Source organism: Phascolarctos cinereus, unplaced genomic scaffold (assembly GCF_003287225.1).
Source record: "Phascolarctos cinereus isolate Bilbo 61053 unplaced genomic scaffold, phaCin_HiC Scaffold_9;HRSCAF=440, whole genome shotgun sequence".
Lineage (NCBI taxonomy): Eukaryota > Metazoa > Chordata > Mammalia > Diprotodontia > Phascolarctidae > Phascolarctos > Phascolarctos cinereus.
The window spans coordinates 197350004-197372995 of NW_027556402.1; the positions used below are offsets into that span (position 1 = coordinate 197350004).

A 22992-nucleotide genomic window follows, 5' to 3' on the forward strand; every position below is an offset into this window, starting at 1 on the left:
AGTCTAAAAAAAACAGACCTCGACAGAAGTCCAAATTATGGATAATGAAATTTCTAATGAAGACATAAAACATAATTCTATCATGAATTTTTAAGACTAAGATAAATGGGAAGAGATGGTGAAAATTTTATAGGCCAATTGTCATACCTTATATACACTGACCTTTGACAGGATCAATGCACATAGGATCACAGAATACGAGTTGGATGGGATCTCAGGAGACATCTAGTCCAACCCCCCTCATCTTACAAATTATTAAGAGTTAAAATTTCATGAAGACCTCTGGGAGATGTATACTGAAGAAATGGCAACATGAGTTACTTCTGGAAAAAATGTACATGACTACCAACACAAGCAGATTTTAATATCATCAACAAGGCATATTAGGCAGCTAATTCACTCCTTATCTATGACCAAATTCATACTGTACCTCATCTTTCAATGCCATGTTTTCACCTCCACCATTTAGTTCACTATGGATTCCATTCATGTTGGCTACAACCTCTGTGTCATCATAGTTATTCAATGGATAAATATCAGCAAATTTAGCTGATAAAGGTGCAACATCTTCATCATCACTACCACTGAGGAGCAAAAACAAAACAGAACACAAAATTATAAGGCCACTCTGGTAGATTAACTTAAGGACACTTTAAAAATACTATCAGTAATAATGATGATAGCATGACACAGTGCTGGATATGAGGTTAGAAGATGTAAGTTCAAATCTTGCTTTTAGGTACTTAAAAGCTATTCAAACAAGGCCAAGTCTTGCCACTGCTTAGAACTCGTTTGCTCTCCTGAAATATAAGGAAAATAGTTCTATTATACACTCTACTAGATTATTGTTCATTAAGTGCTCTGCAAACTTTAAAGTATTTTATAAATGTGAGTTGCTACTACTGTTTTCAGTATGATACAATTCACAAATGTCTTGCTCTTTAAGATTTACATAATCACTTTCCTCCCAATAGCCCTGAGACGTAGTAATGTATTATCACATACAGTTTATAGATGAGGAAACTAGAGCTCTAAGACAGGGATAAGTCAAATTTCTAATAAAAAGTCACAGTTATTGTTAAATTATATTTTAGTGCTGTTTACTTAGGAAAACAACATGTAACAATAGCAGCAGTATGGAATTCTACAGTGTATTACTATACTATACTGATATAAACTATACTATTAGTATACAGTTCTCACTTTATGTAAGTGGACTACTCTGCAGACCTCTCGATTTTCATGTAATGCGAATTTGCCCCTATTCACCCACTTCACTTAGCTTAGATAACACAAAGGTATACAAAAAAAGGATACCTTTATGCAAGTCATAAGATATACTATAATTGCAGACACATTAAACACTGTGCCATGATAATAAACAACTATAATGAAATGATAAAGTATGTACAGTATAGTACTGTAAAGTTAACACAGGTGTGCAGTATATTGCCTCTTCCCCACCCACTGCACCTAGCCTTTATCACTGGTGGTTGGCTGCTGTGCAACTTTTTAAATGAAGCTATCAAGAGATGTTTGGACAGTGGCTCTCCTTTTTTCCTTGTATATCTGATAACAAACAATATTATCTTCAACTAGTCTTTGAGCTTTTAAAATTCTTGAAGTATGTGGATCCATCTTTTCAATAAAGAAAAAATTTCACTCAAATGCTGAAATGCTTCTGCCACTGTATTGTTGTGAACCTTCTGGGTTTGACCTTGGGTTCCAAAGCCTTCCTTTCTCCTTCTGTAATCTTTGCAGCTAGCAGCTCAATCAGATGCTCCTTTATCAGGTCTTCCCCATGAGACCCAATCAACTCCTCCACATCATTCTCATCTACTTCCAGCTCCAATTCTTGTGCTAATTTTACACTCTGGTTATTCACTTCTCCAAATGTTTCAACTTCATCAAATCCACCAAGAACTGCAGGCACACTTGCCTTCAAACTCTTTTTATACATGTTTATGTTACATCTTCCCATGCCTTAGCAATATTCCAGATTGCATCGTAAATATTACAAGACTTCCAGAAAACTCTCCATGTCGAATCCTCTTTGTTGTTGTTCAGTTGTTTTAGTTGTGTCCAACTCTTTGTGACAACCCCATCTGGGGTTTTCTTGGCAAAGATACTGGAGTGGTTTGCCATTTCCTTCTCCAGCTCATTTTACAGAAGAGAAAACTGAAGTAAACAGGGTTAAGTGACTTGCCCAGGGTCACATAGCTAGGAAGTATCTGAGGCCAGACCTGAACTCAGGACCTTCTGATTCAAGGGCCCATGTTCTATCCACTGTGCCACCTAGCTGCCCAGTCAAGTCCTTATCTGCATCCAAAGCTGCAACTGCCTGGACAAATGTGTAAAGAATATGCCTTGAAATTTGAAATCATTCCCTGAGCCAAAGATTGTAATAAGGTAGTGTTAGGGGGAAGGTAGACCCTTTTTACATTTTCATTAAAATTAGCCAGATGGGGAGGGTGTCCTAGGACATTATCCAAAATAAGCAGAATCTTGAAAGGAATGCCATTATCATTACAAAACTTCTTGGGAAAGCAGCAGTGCATAAACCAGTGTTCAATGATGACGAGGGTTATCCATACCTTAGGATTACTGAAATAATGCACAGGTAGAGTTGCCTTGGTGATTCTTCTCAAAACTCTGGGATGTTCTGAGTGGTGCACAAGAACAGATTTTAATTTACAAGTCCCAAATGCATTCTCTCCAAGCAGAAGAGTTAACTCTATTTTTCAAAGCTTTATGCCCTGGCATAGTTTTTTCCTCCTCTGAGACACAGGTTTGAGATAGCATTCTTTGATAAAACAGGTCAGTTTTATCTATATTAAAGATTTGCTCCAGTAAGTAGGGACCTTAATCTATTATTATTTTGTAGGAACTCTGTGAACTTCTCTGCTGCTCCAATATCTGCACTAGCAGCCTTTCCTAACAACTGCACATTATGAAGTCTTGCATGATTTTTAAATGATTCTTAACATTTTAAAAACTGTGGCTTGAATTTGTCATCAAGCTTAAAAGAACATTCTTCTGAGTTTGGTCTTCTATCCACATAGTTAACAGTTTCTTCATCTCTAGAATAGCATCTTTTTGTTGTTTCAACAGTTAAGTCAACTTCACGCAAGCGCTGCCTTTTGTGTACTCCTTTATTCAGGCAGCATCCTTTACTATGGTATTCACAGTCAGTGCCACAAGACTAAGTTCACATGTTATTGATGACAGTTTTTGTCCTCCTCCATATTTTCTAATTATTTTCATTTTCATTTCCAAGTCTATTGTCTTACGCTTAAGAGATGGTTCCCTTTTCCCCTCAAGAGCATGTTTGCCACCAGCCACGGTAAAAACATAAGGATCATTATTGAATAAAGGGAAGAGCACAATATTATTCACTATCTGCAGACATGCGGGAACTGACTTAGAGATGCTTCTCAGCTGCCCAAAACCATTTAAGCTGCCTGTATCACATAGTGTCTTATCATACAGACTTCGCTTTTCATACGGAATTTTTGTAAAATTTTTTTGGAACATGGATTTCTTTCCGGATTCTTTACATTGAGTCAAATTTGTGTAATATGAATTTATGTAAAGCAAAAATTGTCTGTACTATGTATGATATTGAATAGTATACTCTACTATTATATGTACATTGTATGTATTTATTAGATATTGTACAGAATACTATATAGTACACTACTTGCTTAGGATATAGTATAGCATACTATTGTACACATACAAGATCTATACTACACACACACACATACACACACACAATTACTGAATACTACAGTACTGTATGTATATAATAGTATACTATGCAATATCCTATACAGATAGTATGCTACATTGTATACTGTACTACAGTACAGCATACAAAATAGTATAGTAATACACTATAGAAAGCCACAGAAATCAATGTACTATTATTGTATATTCATAGTATATCATATAAAAGTATGGTATAATAATATAATATAATAATGTAATATAAAAATCTATATGGTGTGTACGATACTATACTATAAAACTAGTACATTAGCATATGATACAAAATAGTATACTAATAGTATACTACATAATAGTACAGAATTGCATACTATACACTATTGTATACTATTTTTTATATACTAATATATTATGATAATACTATACTATATTATGCTACACCACTATACTGTATCGAAGAGCTTTTTCCTTTTAACAACCTTGTGAAGTGGTAGTACAAATATCACCCCCTTTTTTATGCTTAAGGAAACTCTGAGACTTAGTGACATGCTCAAGGTCACACAGAAGGAAGTAGTAAAGCCAGAACTTAAAACCACATCTCTTAAATCCAAATTCTATGCTTTTCCTACCAACCTACATTTCCTCTCCAAAATTCATCAGAAGAATCGGTGAAAATAAAAATAGGTATGCAAATTTATGGCAGCTAGGTGACACAGTAGATAAGAGTGCTGGCTCTGGAGTCCGTAAAACCAGAGTTTAGATCCAGTCTCAAATACTTACTAGTTGTGTGACTCTGTGCAAGTCAGAGCACATATCTCACAAGGTTGTCATGAGAATCAAATAAGACTGTATTTGTAGAGTAGTTAGCATAGTTCATGGTAACACAGTAGACTCTTAGTAAATCCTTGTTCTTTCTACCCTCATGTCCTTCAATATAATCTGGTTATGCTAACAGTGTTAGTGTCAGACTCTGCATACATGCCATAAGAAAGGATAATGTAAGTATTTTGGAGGACAAATGTACTCTCCCCAGATCTTCCCCACCCTATTGCAAAAGAGGAAGTCAACATACACCATAACTAGAAATTCTGAGGCCCTAGAGAAAAAACAAACACATTGCCTTAAATTAACAAAAAAAAAATTAAAAAGACAATGTAAATGTGAAAACATAACAAATGCTAACATCAGTTAGTTAGATGTACTAATATTACGCCATATCAAGAAGCCATAGAGGCAATTTTATTTTAATTTTTTAAAAATAATGACAAAAATAATAAAATACACCATCACCATTTCTCAAATAAATAGGTTTACTGGAAGACATAAATTAGAGAATATCAGTGTGCTGAATGAAGCCCTTGTGTTGTCCAAATCTACTCACTTCTTCCACTGTGCTCTCTGGAATTTCTACTCCATAATTAACAAACTTGCTTTCATGTTAAACTTTATTTCTCCCATCTTCTGGCACTTACTGAGACTTAGCTCTCTGTTGTTGACACTGCACTTTTATATAATTTCCCAACTTACTTGTCATGATGGTGGAGTCAGAATACTCCTTGATTTCTGCTGCTACTTCCAGACACTTGCTCTACCACCATTACTCAGTAACATCTCTACTTTTGCGGGTCACATCATTCAAATGTATCACACAATTAAGCCCCTGGTGGTCATTATCTATCAGCTCCCAGAGCATTCTCCTTCCTTCCATAGTAAGTTCAGTGTTCACCTCAAAGACTTTTTCTTTCCTCCCCAAATCTTTCTCTCATATTTGGAAACTTTAACATATACAATAATAGTCCTCTAAATACTCTAACTTTCCAGTTCTTTCATCTACTCAATACCCACTACCCCTACCCCTTTCAACTAGATATACAGTCACATACCTCACCTTTTCGTCACTCAGAAAAGGTTCTATATTCATGAACTCCAAAAGATCTTTCTCTGAACATAACTTTTTATCAGTCAATCTTTTCCTGCCTTAAAACCCCTACACCTTTGTTCTTGATGCTCAACATGACCTCCAGTTTTTCCCCAAGTCATCACACCTACACTGGCTGTACTCTCCTCCCTTCAACTCCCTGGTAAATGAGTTCAACTCTACACCTGAGTCCCTTGTCCCTTTGTCATATTCCAGTCAGGCATTACCAAACTCCAACCTTGCATTACTCTCACCATCTGCCACTGTTACTCCTACTGAGAGGCTGCAGAGATGAGATGGAGAAAATAACAAAACTATGCTGTTTGGGCCCACTACAACTTGTGTTACACAGTCTGAACTGGGCCTTCCCTGACGCAGGGTGACCCTTTCACATTTTTCTTCTTAGTCTGCCTCGCCCATCCTCACAATGGCTCTTCTGAACTTTGTCCTCTCCTCAAGCCTCCCACAACCCCTGCTTCCCTCACTCAGCTGAGGACCTTACCTTACACTTCAATGAAAAAAAATCCAGAGCCATTTGCCAGTAGCTGCTTCTTATTCCCTCCTCTTCATCTCACATTCCTCAGCTGTCTTTCCCTACTATCTCTTCTTTTACTCATCTCTCATGAAGAAGTAGCCCTTCTCTGTGTCAAGGCAAAATTCGTTTTCATGCCTCTTTGATCTCTTTCCCTTTCATCTTCTTCAGCAGATTTCCCTATCATCCTTACTCTTTTGCCAATCTTCGATCTCTCCTTAACTACTGTCTTTTTTTCCTTGCTGCCTACAAATATGCCCATGTCTCCCCCATCCTTTAAAAAAAACCTATCACTTTATCCCATAAGCTGTCATCCTATATCTCCTCCTTTCATGGCTAAATTCCTCGAGAATATCATTTGTACTTGTCACTTCTTTTTCTCTTTTAAACTCTCTTCAGTCTGCCATCCAGCTTCATCTTTCAACTGCAACCGCTCTCTACAAATCTACAAAGTTACTAATTTCATAATTATCAAAGCTAACTGTCTTTTCTCAGTCTTCTCTGCAGTCTCTGACACTGTTTATCTGGATCTTCTGGATAATCTTGACACTTAAGGTTTTCTCACCCACCTCTTGAGGCAGGCCTTCCTACTTTAGCACAGTTTTTTTTTGGTAAAATAATATTTTATTTTTTTCCCCAATTATCTTGTTAAACAAATTTTTAAACATTTTTAAAAATTTATTTAAATTTCTGAGTTTCAAATTCTATCCCTCCCTGAGATAGTAAGCAACCTGATATGGGTTATACATGTGCAATCATGTAAAACATTTCCATATTAGTCATTTTGTACAAGAAGATTAAGAAAGAAAGAAAGAAAGAAAGAAAGAAAGAAAGAAAGAAAGAAAGAAAGAAAGAAAGAAAGAAAGAAAAAGAAAGAAAGAAAAAAAGAAAGAAAAAGAAAAGAAAGGAAGGAAGGAAGGAAGGGAATATTGTTTCAGTCTATATTTTGCTTCAGTCTATATTCAGACATTATCAGTTCTTTCTCTGGAGGCAGATAGCATGCTTCATCATCAGTCCTTTGAGATTGCCTTGGATCACTATTACTACTAGAATAGCTAAGTCATTCACAATTCATCAAACAATATCGCTGTTAATGTGTATGATTAGTTGGACAGTTCTACTTGTAATCACTAGGATATCATGTGATTTTGAGCTGTACGTGACCTTACAGATCATTTAATCCAACCCCTCATTCTATAGATGAGGATTCTGAGGCCCAGAGAGATTAAGTTACTTGTCCAAGGTTACACAGGTGTTAGAATTAGGATTCAAGCTCAGGTTCTTAGACTCAAAATTCAGCATTTGTTCCAAAGGCACCAACCCATCTCTACCACCATTCATTTTAACAGCCTGCAAATGTTCTGACAATATAACAACCATCCTAACCCTTGCTACCTTTGTTCAACATAAGGAATGAGCATGTAACCAATGGCAAATGAAAATAACTGTAATGTCTACTGAAACCATTTATTAAGCATTAAATGTCTTGTTTATATTGTTTACTTGAGGAAACCTCAGGAAGGCTGAATCAATTTTTCATGTCAAGGTTATATGATTTAAAACTGAAGGGACCTTAAGGATCATCTAGGGGTCAATTCCTCATTTGGTAGATGAGGAAATTGAGAGGTTAATAAGTGCCTTGGCTAACCAAGGTTACAGAGGTACTGAGTAAGAGATCCATGATCCAAATATAGGTCTTTCTGCTACATCAGACATGAAATGCCTGTGACACTACTCTCTTTAAAAACCTTGTCTACCAAGTATAAACTCCTGATGCTGGTGTTTTTGTGATCTGCTATAATTCAGCTCCAATCTATCTTTCCCATTTTATCTCATTCCATTTCCCTTCATGCTGAATGCAAGCTACTTCAAGGACTCTTTTGTTTTATCTTTTTACTCCTGGAGAATAACATAGTGCCTAAAGTACCTAAAAGGCACTTAATGAATATTTGTTAAATTGAATACACTCTAGCCTCCCAAACTGAACTACTCCGTACACCACTCTTATCCAAGCCCTCCTCCTTGAGTCTTTCTTTTTCACACCACCATACCTGAAGAACAAAACAGATTTCATGGACTTTCACACATTTCCATCTGGAGATAATCTTTTTCTGTTCCTTGAAGAGCCAACTCAGATGCCACTTTTTCCATGAGCCTGCCCAAATTCCCCAACTTTACCAAAGTTACTTTTCCCACTTCAATTGTTTTATCACTTTGGTGGACCTTTCCGTTGCCCTCACCTTACTCTGCCTTGTACAGTTACTTGTGTATTTAAATTTTTCTCTCTATCCGCTTTCCCTATTAGAGTATAAACTCATTTAGCACAACTGTGGCAGATCTACTTTTATTCCCAGTGCTTATCAACTATCAACTAAATGAACAGCAGCTTGTATTTGTGGATACATGGCATATTACACAGTTTATATTGACTATTTTAAACCTCAGCACAAGGACTACAACTGCATTATAACTTCTTGTATTTATAAGTAGGAAAAAAGACTTTGAGAAATTAAACATGTCGAAGGTAAGTAAATGGAGAAACTGGGACTTGATTCCAAGTGTTCTGAATCCCAGTACTATGTTGTTTTCACTAGATAACAAAGTATTTATGTTCTGGAACCCTTACTATTACTACTAACAAACTATGACTAAGATATTTCTTTAGACATTTTCCTTTTGTTCTGGTAAAATAATTTGGGCTTTTATATAACACTGGATCTCAAGCTATCCCAGATTAATCCGTGTGTGTGTGCGCGCGCGTGCACGTGAAGTTTACACAGCATTGTGAGGCAGTCTGGTGAATATTACTGCAAAATTCAAAAAAATTTCAGAATTATCAAGAACTTGGGCATAAAGCAAGATAGCAGGAGGAATGTGAATAATTAGGAAGGGTGCCACAACCTCAAGAAATACTGGAATCACTGATCTAGAATGGGAATTAACTGGCAATACAATTGAATTAATTCCAGATTATTATATAATAATGAAGCTTTAATAAAAAGCTCAAAACTGAAAAAAATTCATACTGCTTTCTGCTAAAATGTCATTACTGTTCCAGGGAGAAAATATAATATATAAAAAAAATCATTAAATTTCACACTAAAATAATGATGAAAAACTTGTTTCTACCAAGTTACATAAAATTTTAAAACTCCAACTTTATAGGCAATTCCCAATGTACCACGTTTTTCTTTAACTGACATCAGCTTATTTTTTGTTTCATTTACCAAAATATCAAAGTTCAAGGTATGCATTTTTGTATCTTTTAAAAACTACTTTTCAGAAAAAAAAATTAAGATCTATCTTCTTTAGACAACTTTTTTATCTTGTATCTATAGACATTTTATTCATTAGTTTATTGAAACTTATGAAACTTCACCAAAAAAGAAAAATAATCAAGACTTACAAATTTGGGGCAGAGCCATTGTCTGTGAGGATGAGTCTGGGATGTTGCTGAATTGTAATAGGAGAGCTGGAACCTGACCCTGAGCTTGCTGATGACATACTAGGTGGGCGCATCTCAGAAAGATAGTCAGGAGCAGAATCAACTTGTAGCGGTAGTTGGTTAATATGGATGTCATCGGTGATGGGTGAGTCCATGATGCCACATGTAAGGATGTGTGAAAGGCTGCAGTCATCACAAGTACATCTAATTAAGAATTAAGGATAATTATAAATATATTCAATATGAAACTAAACTTATTTTTTAAAAGAGCCATTCTAGTTTTCTATTTGGTAAAATAAAGATTAAATATTCTCTAATGAGTACCTATTGGTACAAGAGGCTTACCTTCTCCTATAATTACAGTTGGGACAGTCAGGCATGCTCAGACGTGATGACAACATATGCCTCATTGTATCTGTGAAGTTGTTTTCTCCTGCTAGTGCTTTCTTATTATTTAGCTAGAGCAAATAATAAGAGAACAGTTTAATTTTAGAATACATTTCCAAACAAATACAATTCAAAATGTAAAGGATTATAGAAAAGCCATATTTCTCAAACTATCATATAAGCCCTCACACACATAACATGTATATGTGTATACCTTACCTCAAACAGACAGAATCACAGCTGCAGAACTTAGCAGTTACTCAGTGCAGCCCCTCACTTGGTCATAAGGAAATGGAATTTACAGAAAGATGAATTAGCTTCCCCAAGGTCACACAGAGTAAGAACGTGACTGTATGTGGGGTGGGTGGCCAGGATGAGGCCCAGGGGGGAAATGTATGATGTGGACATCTTGTGGAGTGTATCATGTCTCAGAAGCTGGCCCTCTATCTCCATACTGCTTTCTAAGGAGTTTCCTATCTAAATTAAATGACTGGTCTTATACAAACAATCTGTTATAGTCACATACGCCAATTTGCTCAGCCATTGCCCAAATGATAGCTATCTAATTTCTTGCTAGATTTTTTGCTTTGTTTGTTCTTGCTATTACCAATACTGCTACTAGGAACACTGTTGTGCAGATAAGACCCATTTCTCCCATTAATAACTTCTTTAAGATATAGTCTGTCTTGGGGTTCACTGAGGCAAAAGGTTCACAAGTCTCTCTCCACTCCACTATATTCTCTAGTCACCTGCCAAAGTGATCTTCTCAAAGCACGAGTCTCACCATATCACCACCCCCAACCCCCAATTCAATAAATTTCAGTAGCTCCCTATCGCCTTCAGGATCAAAAATACAACCTTCTGACATTCAAATCTTTCTTTTCTTTTGTGGTGTTTTTTTTTTTTTTGCTTTTTTGGTGAGGCGACTGGGGGGTTAAGTGACTTGTCCAGGGTCATACAGTTAGTAAATGTCAAGTGTCTGAGGCCACATTTGAACTTGGGTCCTCCTGACTCCAAGGCCGGAGCACTATTCAAAGTGCCACCTAGCTGCCCCATTCAAAGCCTTTCATAAACCTGTCCCCTTACACTTTTCCAGTCATCGTAAAGTTTTCTCTCCCTTCATATACTCTGAGATCTAAAGACACTGGTGTCCTTGCTATTCCTAAATGAGATAGATATTCTATCTCCTGAATTTGAGTATTTTTAATGACTATCTCTCATGCCTTGAACTCTCTCCCTCCTCATTTCTGCCTTCTGGCTTCCTTCAAATCTTAGATAAAATCCAACTTTCTACAAGAACTCTTCATTAATTTTTATGCCTTCTCTCTCAGACTGCACCTTGTCTCCCAATTTATAATATATATTTCTTATTTGTACATAGTTGTTTGAATGTCATTTTCTTTATTATGTTAGCTCCTTAACAGCAGGGACTATTTTTTACCCTTCTTTATCTCACTGGCATGTAGCCCAGTGCCTGGAACATCGTAGATGCTTAATAAATGCTCAGTGATTTACTGACTAACGGACAAACGGGTTGGAACACAGTTTATACCACAGCCATATGAACATTTAATTTTTTCTATATCTCTATCTATTTGATGGCTGCTAAGTGGAAACTCAAGAGTTGTTTTAATTTATATTTCTTGCATTATTAGTGGTTTTAACTCTTTTTCATATGGCCGTTGAATATTTGTGGGGTTCCCCCCACCAAGAACTGCCTGTTCATCTACATTTGACCTACATCTACAATGACATCTACATTTATCTATCGAAGAATAATTGTTATAATCATGGCAGTCTTTTATAAATTCTAGATGTCAGACTGATCATATATATTAAATATAAATTAATTTTCCCAGTTTGTATCTTTACTTCTTAATCCAGGATAACTATAAGCCATTTATAATCATTTTCTCAATTAAAAAAATCTCTGTCACAATTCTCTGGATGATGCTAAGTATAGGAAAGAGAATTATGTAGTATAAACTCACTAAAAAAAACCCTTCACTACTGAATGACAATCAGTATAAAATAAGTCCATCTTAGATTCAATCACGAGGTTTAGGTACCAAAGTACCACAAGGACCCTCAATCATAAGCCAACCTCAAATCATGATCACTAAAGACAGTATTACGATGAACTTTGAGTACAGTATTTAAAATATACTAAAAAATTCAAATAATGAAGTTATAATATTTTCAAGAACTATTTCACCAGTTAATATTCCTCCTCTCAAACAGGAACAACTGAATAAAACTAAGAGATAATTTTTGTCTTTAAAAGCTCAAAATCTTTATACTATGAAGAAATCTGTCAGAAAAGCAGTAAGCCAGGCTGATTGTCACTGTCCATATCTTGGTAAGAAACAGCAATGTGCTTGACTAATAAGTAAATTACTTTGTCAACCAAAACATCTTCTCCATTAGGTACACAATCTTACCTGTTCTTCAATAAACCGTCTTTGTTTAAAAAATTCCCAGTCTTCTTTCAACATTCGCTGTTTGGTTTTCATTGCCATCTAGGTAACAGAACACATGAAAATTACTATCTATGTTAGTACAGAGCCATTTCCAGGCTGCCTAGATCTTCAAATGACATACATGATCTATGGACACAAAAACTACAATGGTAAAGATATATTACTTGGCATTTCAATTCAACCTCTTTTTGTTTTCTTGAAATCATTAAAAAATCTTCGCAAATGTTTCTTACATGGCAAAATACACATGTATATGTAAAAAAAAGACCACAGAATCCACTTCTACAGCTGAAAGAAACCTGAGAAGCAATCTCATCCAGCCTCCTTACCTACAGGTGAGGAAATAGGTATAAGGAAGTTAAGTGACTTAAGTATAGACAAATAGTTTAAAAAAAGAGAGAGGGAGAGAGAGAGAGATGGGACTTGAACTAAGGGCTTCTGCTTCCAAAGCCAGTGCTCTTGCCACAGTACCACAAGTTTAAAATCTTATTTGGGAATGGCTCAATGTATGGCTGAATTCCTTAGTTTAACTCTTAGGCATAATTAAAAATAAATAAATAAAACAGGCCAAATTACAAAGTTCATTTAAAATACATGAGACTTGAAATTCCTAATGACTGTAATCAACTATTTAATTGGTATATGATCAGGGTAAAACCTGCCTTGTGACTCTAATTCTTCACTTGAAGGTTGGAGTACCCAATCACTAGAGAAATTGAGAGAATCATATTGGGAGTGCAAAGACCTCAGCAATCACTGAATCCAACCCACTCACTTTACAAATGAAGATAAATGAGTTTCAGTGAAGTTAAGTAACTTGGCCTGGGTCACATGGGTAAAAAATAGCAATACGTTTAAATCTGGATTCTGATTCTACTAGAATTCCCTTTCCTCATCACAGCATGAAAGTGAGTTTGGTGCTCTGGCATCAAGCTGGAAAAGCTTCCAGCATCCTTGATGCTAGTCTATGTCTCTTCCATGAGAATCAACCTAGTCAGATATAGAGAGACTGATCACCACAAGGTCTCAGAAGGTTAAAATGTTTAAGCCAAAGTAATTCATGTAAATTGTCTATTCTTTTGTGAGGGGTATATGGTCTATAAAAGTAGTACTTGTATGGAAGAAAGCATATATTAAAAAAGACATACCCCACTGTATTGAGGTGGCCCTCAGGTCCTGTGGATTATCCAGCTATCTACCAGGACACCAGTCCCTACAATGGAATCAGGCAATCTGCCATCACATTCCTTATATTTGTTTTAATAGAACTGGACCTGCAGAGCCCAATGCCTCTAAACTATGTATACCACTCTCCTAATCCTGGTTAAGTCACTCAGTTTGGGGGCTTTACTTAACTCATAAGCTGAACTTTTCTGACAGATGGACAAATAGAAATTCATTTTAGTAGTCAGTCCAGTCACTAAACATTTATGAACCAGCTACTCTGTGTTAGGCAATATTCTAAGAGCTGGGGATACAAAGAAAGGCAAAAGTCAGTCCCTGTCCTCAAGGAGCTGACAGTCTAATGAGTGAGACAACAAGCAAACAGATACGTACAAACAAACTACATAGAGTACAAATTGGAGATTATCCACAAAAGGAGGGAAAGGCATTAAAATTAAGAGAAATTGGTAAAGGCTCCCTATAGAAAGTAGGATTTTAGAGGGAAATGAAGGAAGCCAGAAGTCAGGGAGTAGAGATGAGGAAAGAGAGAATCCCAGAAATGGAAGGCAGTGAAAATGCCCAGAATTGGGAGATAGCACTGTACTGTTTGAGTAACAACAAAAAAACAAAAACAAAAACAAAAAAACCCAAGATGTCACGAGTACATGGAGGGTGAGTAAGATATCATTAAGTTATTGCAGTAATTTGGGTGTGATGATGAAGGCCTGATCCAGGGTGGTAGCAATCTCAGAGAAGAAAAGGGGGGCATATACAGTAGACATTCGGAAAGTTATCTTCAACCCACTGTACCTAGCTAGTCAAAGACTATGCTTCACATTCCATCCAGCTGTCTACTAAGACATCAGGGACCCTGTCACCATTTATGCTTACCCAAATACTTCTTGACCCATTTCCCTTTTATCTCTTGCTCTGTGAATGATAATAAAATTATTACCAACACTATTTATAAATTATAATTTTATATTTGTGTGTATTCATGTACATAGATACATCAATCAATGGATATAGAGCAATCTATCTATATATCAATCTTGCAATCCACATATGTGTGTATATATGGCAAGACAGCACAGTAAAATCTATCCATCCGGATTTGCAAGACTGATATAAATCATATAAGCATGTATGTACACAAGCACACGCATACACATACACACACACACACACACACATACACACGACCTAACAAGAGATGGAAACTGGCTACTACCATATGTTCCCATATCAGTACCATTAAAAGTGGCCAAAGGAACACCAATCAAAGTAGTCAGGCAGGAAAGATTAAGCTTCCACACTAAGAGTGGATTTCCTTTCCTGATGCTTCTACTGCTTCATTCAGCAACAATTTTCCTTAATTCTACACATCAAAAGGAAAAGGGCTACCACCTTGGAATTCCCCCTGAAGTGACTGCTACTCATTTTACACGTCTAAGTATTTGTGAATAGATGAAGACATACATATATAAAGCTTGATCTGTTCACAATTATTTATACATACAGTGCACTAATGTACAATCATACAAATTAAAAAATCTGTGTATACCACAGATGCTATCAAGTAGACAACTGCTTATAAAATTCTCACCTGTTCATCTACATAATCATCTATTCTTTTCTGACATTCAAGCCATTCTTCAGCAACTCGACCCATCTCTTCTTCTAAGTGCTGATACCTTTGTAATAAGGTACTGTACATATCTTCACTACAGGAATCATGTGATGTTGTTCCAAGCCTGAATGACAAAAAATCTTTCAGTAGGAAATCGAAAGAACTACCATAGAAATAAATAGGGGATATAAATAACCAAAACTCCATTTATTTAAATAAAAAAATTCAAATCAAATAGATTTCAAGGATATATACATTTGTGGGTTTTTAAGAGCTGCCATGGCCAATTTTGTGACAAATCTTTTCAAGCTTAGCTCAAAGTCTTTCCAGTTTAGAAAGGTGTAATAGGTTTACATAACACCATCATAATCTTTGAGAACCCAGAGATACCTTCATACTATAATGGTACATCAGAGTACAATTTTAGCATAGAAGGAATAAGGTATTCATACAACTTTCTAAAATCTTGCAGAATACTAAAATAAAGTTCAGTTTTAGCCACTAATTCAAGAGGTAGGAATTTTTTTTTTCTATTAAGATTCACCTGACACAACTTGATAACGGAGGCTGAGGAAACACCCTGAGGCCTTGAATCAATCAATGGCCATAAGCAAAAATCAACTTAATTTAGCATGTATACAGAAAACAATCCTCATCTTCCAAAATTAGAAGGAACACAAATTTGTAATGTCCAGTTAAAAGAAAGAGAAAGAACAGAAAGAAAAAGAGGAAAAAAGAGTAGAAAATGCAACTGGTCTAAAAGTAGTAAGGAAAAAAGAAAAACATAAAACAAGACAAGAAAAGCATTAACAAGTTTAATGGGACATCATACTTTCATCTCTTTCCTATATAAGGAAATGCTACTAAAGGTGAATTGTGTTTTCTAAATTATAGAAATGTACAGGGCCTTTCCTCTTTTATACCTGTGTTGTTCAATGACTGAGGTAAGAAGAGAAGCCCAAGTAGGCTTGCACAACCTGAGGCCCATGAAAAATGTAGAGGGGGTGTGTGTGTGTGTGCACGCGTGTGCGTGCGCCACTGGAAAATTCTTGGGTGAGCTACAGGTTGTGTAGGGCTGAGCTAGAGGGTTTCTGTCCTTTTCTTAGTTTCAGTTTTCTTATATATAAAATGGATAATATATAAACTGACTGTTTAGAAGTTTAAAGGGCTGTTATCAGGAAAGCTTTTGTAAGCCTCAAAAGTGCTACACAAATTTGAGTTCTAATTATTATGACTATGGGTGAGGATTAATGCTATGAAGAATAATTTCAATTAAATTCTATTTATTTTGGGCCTTAGACCTGATCTCTTTTGAAGAGCTGCATATGAAAGGTGGCATGGTAAGTGGAGAGAGTGCTAAACTTAAGAGTCAAAAAGACTTGGATTCAAATCCTGACTCTAATGCTAGCTGGGTCATTATAGGCAAGTCACTTAACTTCTTAGTCTCAGTTTTCTCACCTTTAAAGTGGGGAAAATAATATCTAAAGTATCTCCTTTGCTGGGTTGTTGTACAGCTCAAATGAGATAACATATGTATAATACTTTGCAAACTTTGTACCACTATAGAAATGTCAATTATAATGCTGTTATTATTGAGAGTATAAGCCCTTTCAGTGCAGGAACTGTGTCTTCCCCATGTTTTGCAAAATTCATAGTAGACATAGCATAATGAAGATCTAAATGTGGAAAACCTAAAGGAGGAGAATAATTCAAATCATGATGGAGAACTCTCAAGCAGAACTGACCATCGTAAGTTTTTTATCGTGGTTTAATAGAAGCAAGTTGGTCTGGATGAACTATGCCCAACAATTAGAGGAGACCAAGACTAAGATTATAGACTTAAAAGTCTGAAGGGACCTTATGGCCTCTTTGCTCACCTTCCTTTAGATATGGTGAAATTGCGGATCAGAGAAGTTAAGTGTCTCGCCCAGTGTCATAGAGGTAACCATTTGGCAGAGCAGAAACTAAAACGTAGAAGCTCCTCTGGTTTCAATTTCAGAGCTTTTTTCATACTACATGACCTTGTAAGGATGTGCAAAGCCACCAAAATTAAAAAAACGAAAAACAACAACAACTGCATATAGCTATGGAACCCTTTCCAACTCTTCTGAAACCTAGCTAAATACTTGAGAGAATCATGACAATCTAAAAAGCTTGGAATTTGCAAAAGATTAATTGATTCTCAAGTTTCTGAGTATGGATTTCACCATAGGGAGGCAAGAGGCAGAAGCGAAGAACACCTAATTAAAGGCAGATAAAATGATACAAGGGAAATGAAGAGGCACAGAAAAAAGTGAAGGGGCTCTGGAAAAAGCATAAACTATATTCATTTTAAATTTCAGGGTCATTCACATATGACCAGTTCTAAACTAAGGGGCTTTTATTGGCAAGATGAAAGACCTAAAGACTGAAAAATTACTTTCAGTGTAGAATCCGTATCTTCTTTAAGTTCAACAAACTGCCTAGCACAGTAACATGTACCAAATAATCACTCAAACACTGATAATATTCTTCCGGGAATATTTCTCCAACCACAATCCATAGATTACATAAGGTTTTTTTTGCCAGGACAACGGATAGACATTCTGTCATTGTAATCTTTGCTTTCTCAGTTTCTACACTATTCCTTTTCATGGTCAATCTTGAACCCAATTTCCACAGTTTTAGTTCTAGACTCACTGACAATCTGAAAAACTGAAATACCAAAGGAAACACTAGCTTTACAGCCCATACTCACTGATATCCGCTTCCTACCCCTGCAAGACAGAAGATTTAGTCTCCTTTTCTAAGTTATGAAATACAGAAGGATCAAAGATGTGATCACACTGGGAGCAAAGCAGGGGGATGTTTCCCAGTGCTGTTCTTGTCTCATTCTGGGTTAACCAGCACCCAATAATTAGGTGTAAGATATTTTCCAAGACAAAGTTTCACTGGAATCCAGAGAGGAAAACAAAATGAGTATTCCATCTCAGAAATAACAGCATTAAGTACTGACAAGACTAATGAAAAACAAAGTTTAAGAAAAAACTTTAATACATTAATTTTAATTTTTCTAATATGAGACAGAATCTGGCAAATAAACAGTATATTTCTGTGCAAAAGTCTATATGTAAGGCAGGATTTCTCATAGTAGAATGATTAGAAATGATCATATGTCTCTTTAGATTTGCATATGTATTGTAAATTTACAATGTTGACATTACAATAATTCTTTCAATTTTACTGACATATCTCAAAAAATGGACCAGAAAAGTAAATGAATGAATAGTAGACAATTTTATTAATATGATCAGTATCATAGCAGCTGAAGCAGACACGAACAGTACAAATACTTTAAGGAACTAAGCTTGCATGTAATTTATTGTTAAGTTTTTATGGAAACATTTGCACATTAAAACCTCAACTCTGAAGTTAAATTAGGAAATCAGTTCAACATGAGCCAAAGTAAGATGAAGTTTACTTAGTCCCAATAAAAAAAATTTTATGATACTTTATAAACAGTACACTTTTGCCTATTTGGGGTAATGTGAACAAATAAGATGAATATGAAATACGAAATGAATATCTTTTAGGGACCATGAATCATATTTACTTGTCCTTATTACAGTGTTAATGAAATAGTAGGTATGTGACTTTCTCACCAGACTAATTTGTGTTGTATAATAATGATTTGGTTTTTAATTACTTTTTATTATTAATTTAATAAATGTTTAAGTAAGATGAACAAAAAAAGTTGAGATTCAGAAAAAACTCACAATGTATTTTAGAACTCTCATTACTTTGATTCCTCTTTCAAAAATGTTTCTGGTTCATTTTACTTAATCCCTGTTAATATTATGTGGGACTCCTGACCAGGCACTCAGTTCCAAATCTCAACACTTCGCCTAATATAATAAATATTTTGGGAGAAGAGTAGAAGAAAGAGAGAAGATACAGAAAGCGAAGAGGGGCTAGAATGAAAGAAATGATGCAATGTCAAAAAGGACTAAACAGAAAGTAAATGTTTTCTCATGTTTTTTCTTAGTCTCTTTTTCTTCCACTAACTTTCCTAGACTTCATTTTTAGGAAGGAATTCTGTATAGGAATATGCAAACACAAACTTGTTTCTGTATGTGTAGAAAGAATGGGAGAAGATAAAAGCGATGAGGGAAAGGGAGTAAAGATCTCTAAAAAGGTAACAGAATTTGGCAGTGGGAAGCAAAGACTGAATAGACATCTTAGAACTCAAGAGTTTGAAGGGATTTTAAAGATCTTCTAGTCCAATCACATTTTACTGCTGATAGATTTAAGACTCAAAAAGGTTTCAGGAAAAGAGGTAAAAAAATAAAAAAAGAATAACTGAATTAGGAAAGGGGCAAATAGTTTTCAACAACAATTTACGAAAATAAGATTTATCCCTTCTTCCTAAGAGTTCTTCTGACTGTATTGTACCAAAGGCAAATAAAGCATACTATTGCTACCAAACATTAATTGCTTATACATATTAAACAAATACCTGAGCTGTGAAAGCAGTGTCGGCAAGCTGTTCTGGAGGAGTGGTTCAGAAAAGACCAAATTTTCAAACAGGTGTTTATTGTGCAGTTCCCATGTCACCTGGAATTTTTTCAAATGCTCATTCTCCTAGTTAAAAAAAAAACAAACACATACAAGCACACACAAAATATACTAAATGGATGAAGAAACATCAAAATAACCAGATGCCAAAAATATGGGAATACCTGCTTACCCATACATTAATTTACCTATGATTGTGTGTGTGTGTGTGTGTGTGTATAATTAATTACCAGCTATCTAAAACTTAGCTATGCAATACATCTTTGAAATATCTAACATTCTTAAATACTAAAATTTCTACATGGTGTTTAAAAACATCTCAAAAGTAACAAGTTACTAGCAATGCATTAAAGATTATCTCTTACATACTACATTTTAAAAAAGTCTTATAACTAAAATGTAAACAGTTTAAACTTTTACAATACTAGAATACAAGGAATTTATTTTCTTAAGTTTTGGGGGCTACCTTATAAATTTCTTTTCTTTAGCAACTGTACTAACCTGATAGACTAAGCTATTTTTCTACTAATGAAATTTTCCTTCCTCAAAAGATTGTCTTCTAGTTCTTTAATGAATTACATAAATTAAGCCACTTAAAATGCTCTTTGAGTTAAGACATAACCATCACAAGCAATGATACCAAGATTAACCTATTACTGCCTCTTGTATATGAGGATTACACAACTAATAGTATTGTTTCAGCAGCAGAAATTATTAATACATAACCTACAATACTGATTTTCCTCCTAAAGATATGGATGTTCTTTTTGCAAACAGCTGGTCTTGTGTGGAGCTGTGCTTCTGAATCATTAGTTGCATATATGATCTTGTTCAAATTGTGTCATCCCATTATATATTATTTCTCCTTCAACAATGGAAAGTTTTAGAAACTGACAAGGTTGCCTGTTATTGTCTCTATATAGGCTTCTTCAACCACTGATTACCAATGGCAAATTCTTTAAGTTCTCTGTTATTACATAACCTTTTCACATTTCTACTATCTAACCAAACTGAGTTGAAACAAGTATGGCTGGGATGTTGGTGGACCGACTACACTCTGGGGCTTCCTTGCCATTACCTTGACATTTCAATGAATATGACTAAACATGAATGACAGATTAAGCTGGTCCAGAAGCAAAGTGTGGTATTTTCAGCAAGTCTCACCCTTGCAAAATACACATAGCAGATTGATGGAAAATTCAGTCCAATAACATGCCATAATTTTTCATAACCTCTGGTAATAAAGGATAGGGAAGTTGAGGTGAAAAACAAATCCACAGAAAATCTCAATCTGTCAATCATTTTCAACATGCTCTTCCACCTATAGTTTCATCTTTTTATTTTCACTATCTCACAAAGGTGTTTTTAAAACTTTAAAAATGGACTAAAAGATTGGCAGCAAAAGGGAGAAGAGAGAGACTGGGCATTTCCACAAATAAGATAGTCAGTCCTGAAGATGATGGCATTGAGAAAGTTATATATTGATATAATTATAATAATGTGCAATAATATATTTTTAAAAATCTTACTGATCCATTGTCAGTAGAACATATCCTAAAACTACTTATACACTCCTTTACCAGGTCTTTTCCGGTATGGAAATCTTGACTTTATCAGCACTTTATTTTAACCAACTGTAACCTGCTGAATGTCTTCCATAAGAAGTTCAATCTTGAGTATACTTCAATTCTGAGAAACCTTTTTCAAGAGGAAGCATATAGGAAAACCACAAGATTTACTAAAATTACATTTAAAAATCTGGCAGATTAAATTTGGAGTTCAAGTAAAATTCATTTCATTTCTTCAGGGAGAAAATTTAGAAGTCAGGATATAGGTCTAGCAAAAGCACAATTCCCATCACTGATGAAGTAGCTTGCTAGAAAACTAAGGCGTTTCATTTCCCACTCCCTAGGAAGTTAATGCAATTCTACTATCATGGAAAAGCAGATATATCAAAAGTCTTTGTTGAATGTTTCATAAAAGCCCAAAATCCTGCTGTCTTGTGATGTTAAATCCAGATTTCTTGATTATCATCACCTTTAGGTATGAAGTATATTGCAGATGTGTCACAGTAAAGCTTTAAAAATAGTTTCCTACTGCTTTTGCAAGACTGGGTAAAATAAATAGAATAAACATAACCTCAACCATTTCTGCTTTCTGTAAGATTGGCAATGAAGATTATTACATGAAGCACAAAAACATTTTCTTGAAAAGTTTCAACATTTTAGTAAGTACCTGAAGTTATTCTGGTCCCTTTAAGTAGGTGCTGCCAAAGTCAGGAAGAAGGGAGCCATCAGTAGTAGAGAAGCAGCTTTGGTAAAGTCGCTGAATAATGATTAAGATTCATGTTCCCTATATACAGCATGCTGCAAAATTCACGTCCATTGCAGAATACCAGAGACTGAAGTTATGTGATTGAGAAAACTAACTACTAAGAAGACAGTATAAGAAACAATGCTAGGATGTCTAGTAAATAGTGCTAATTAAAGAAAAATGAGATGCTTCAGTTGTTGCCAAAATCATCTTTTGAACTTTTCTTTTGTAGATAATGATGGAAATCTATGACATCAAAGAGTATTCCTCCTTCCATATTTCACGAGTGGAGGGAAAGTCCATGTAGACTGATCATCAAGCAAGATTAGACTTGTGTATCTTGGTCGGCTGCCATCAAGTACAAGGGCTTTAGATTCTAAGGTGCTAAGTTCAATAGAATGAACAACATCTATACTGATACATCTATGCAAATTATTCAAACTGCAGATAGTACTGTCAGCGCCAAAGGAAAGACGAATCAAGAATGTTGCAGCTTCAATTCTTTTTCTAGCTAAACTAAAGAAGCCAGCTTCTAGAACTATGGTCATTCTGCTACAGTATCTAATAAGCAATAATTACATGAATAACCCAAATTGATTTAGTCACTTAAGGTAAGCCTTTGGCCTATACTAGCAGTTAAATCAAACTGCTCCCTTCAAAGTAACAGGGGTTTTGATTAAGAAATGGTACCAATATAAAACTGAGAACTTCATTTTTTTAAAGCAACTTTTGTTTTCAGGAATGAACTGATGTTAAAGAATGCAAAGATAAGTAACCTTAAACTATATGATCTAAACTGCATTATTTTGACTGCTTTAAAAAAAAAGGCAAAATGAAATG

General features: G+C 35.3%; 1 protein-coding gene across 7 annotated transcripts in view; it reads right to left on the minus strand.

The window, feature by feature from the left end:
* Nucleotides 1–22992, minus strand: part of FAM193A (family with sequence similarity 193 member A) — a 218901-nt gene that overhangs the window by 46592 nt on the left and 149317 nt on the right. For 6 of the 7 annotated variants that reach the window (XM_020992199.2, XM_020992198.2, XM_020992195.2 and 3 more), the window contains 6 exons: nucleotides 19781–19905; nucleotides 15262–15409; nucleotides 12453–12530; nucleotides 9970–10082; nucleotides 9586–9828; nucleotides 431–584 (listed from right to left, as the gene is read on the minus strand). In XM_020992199.2, the coding sequence (XP_020847858.1) occupies nucleotides 431–584; nucleotides 9586–9828; nucleotides 9970–10082; nucleotides 12453–12530; nucleotides 15262–15409; nucleotides 19781–19905 (861 nt within the window). The remainder of the gene's footprint in view (nucleotides 1–430; nucleotides 585–9585; nucleotides 9829–9969; nucleotides 10083–12452; nucleotides 12531–15261; nucleotides 15410–19780; nucleotides 19906–22992) is intronic. The other variant, XM_078148602.1, reaches the window with a different exon arrangement.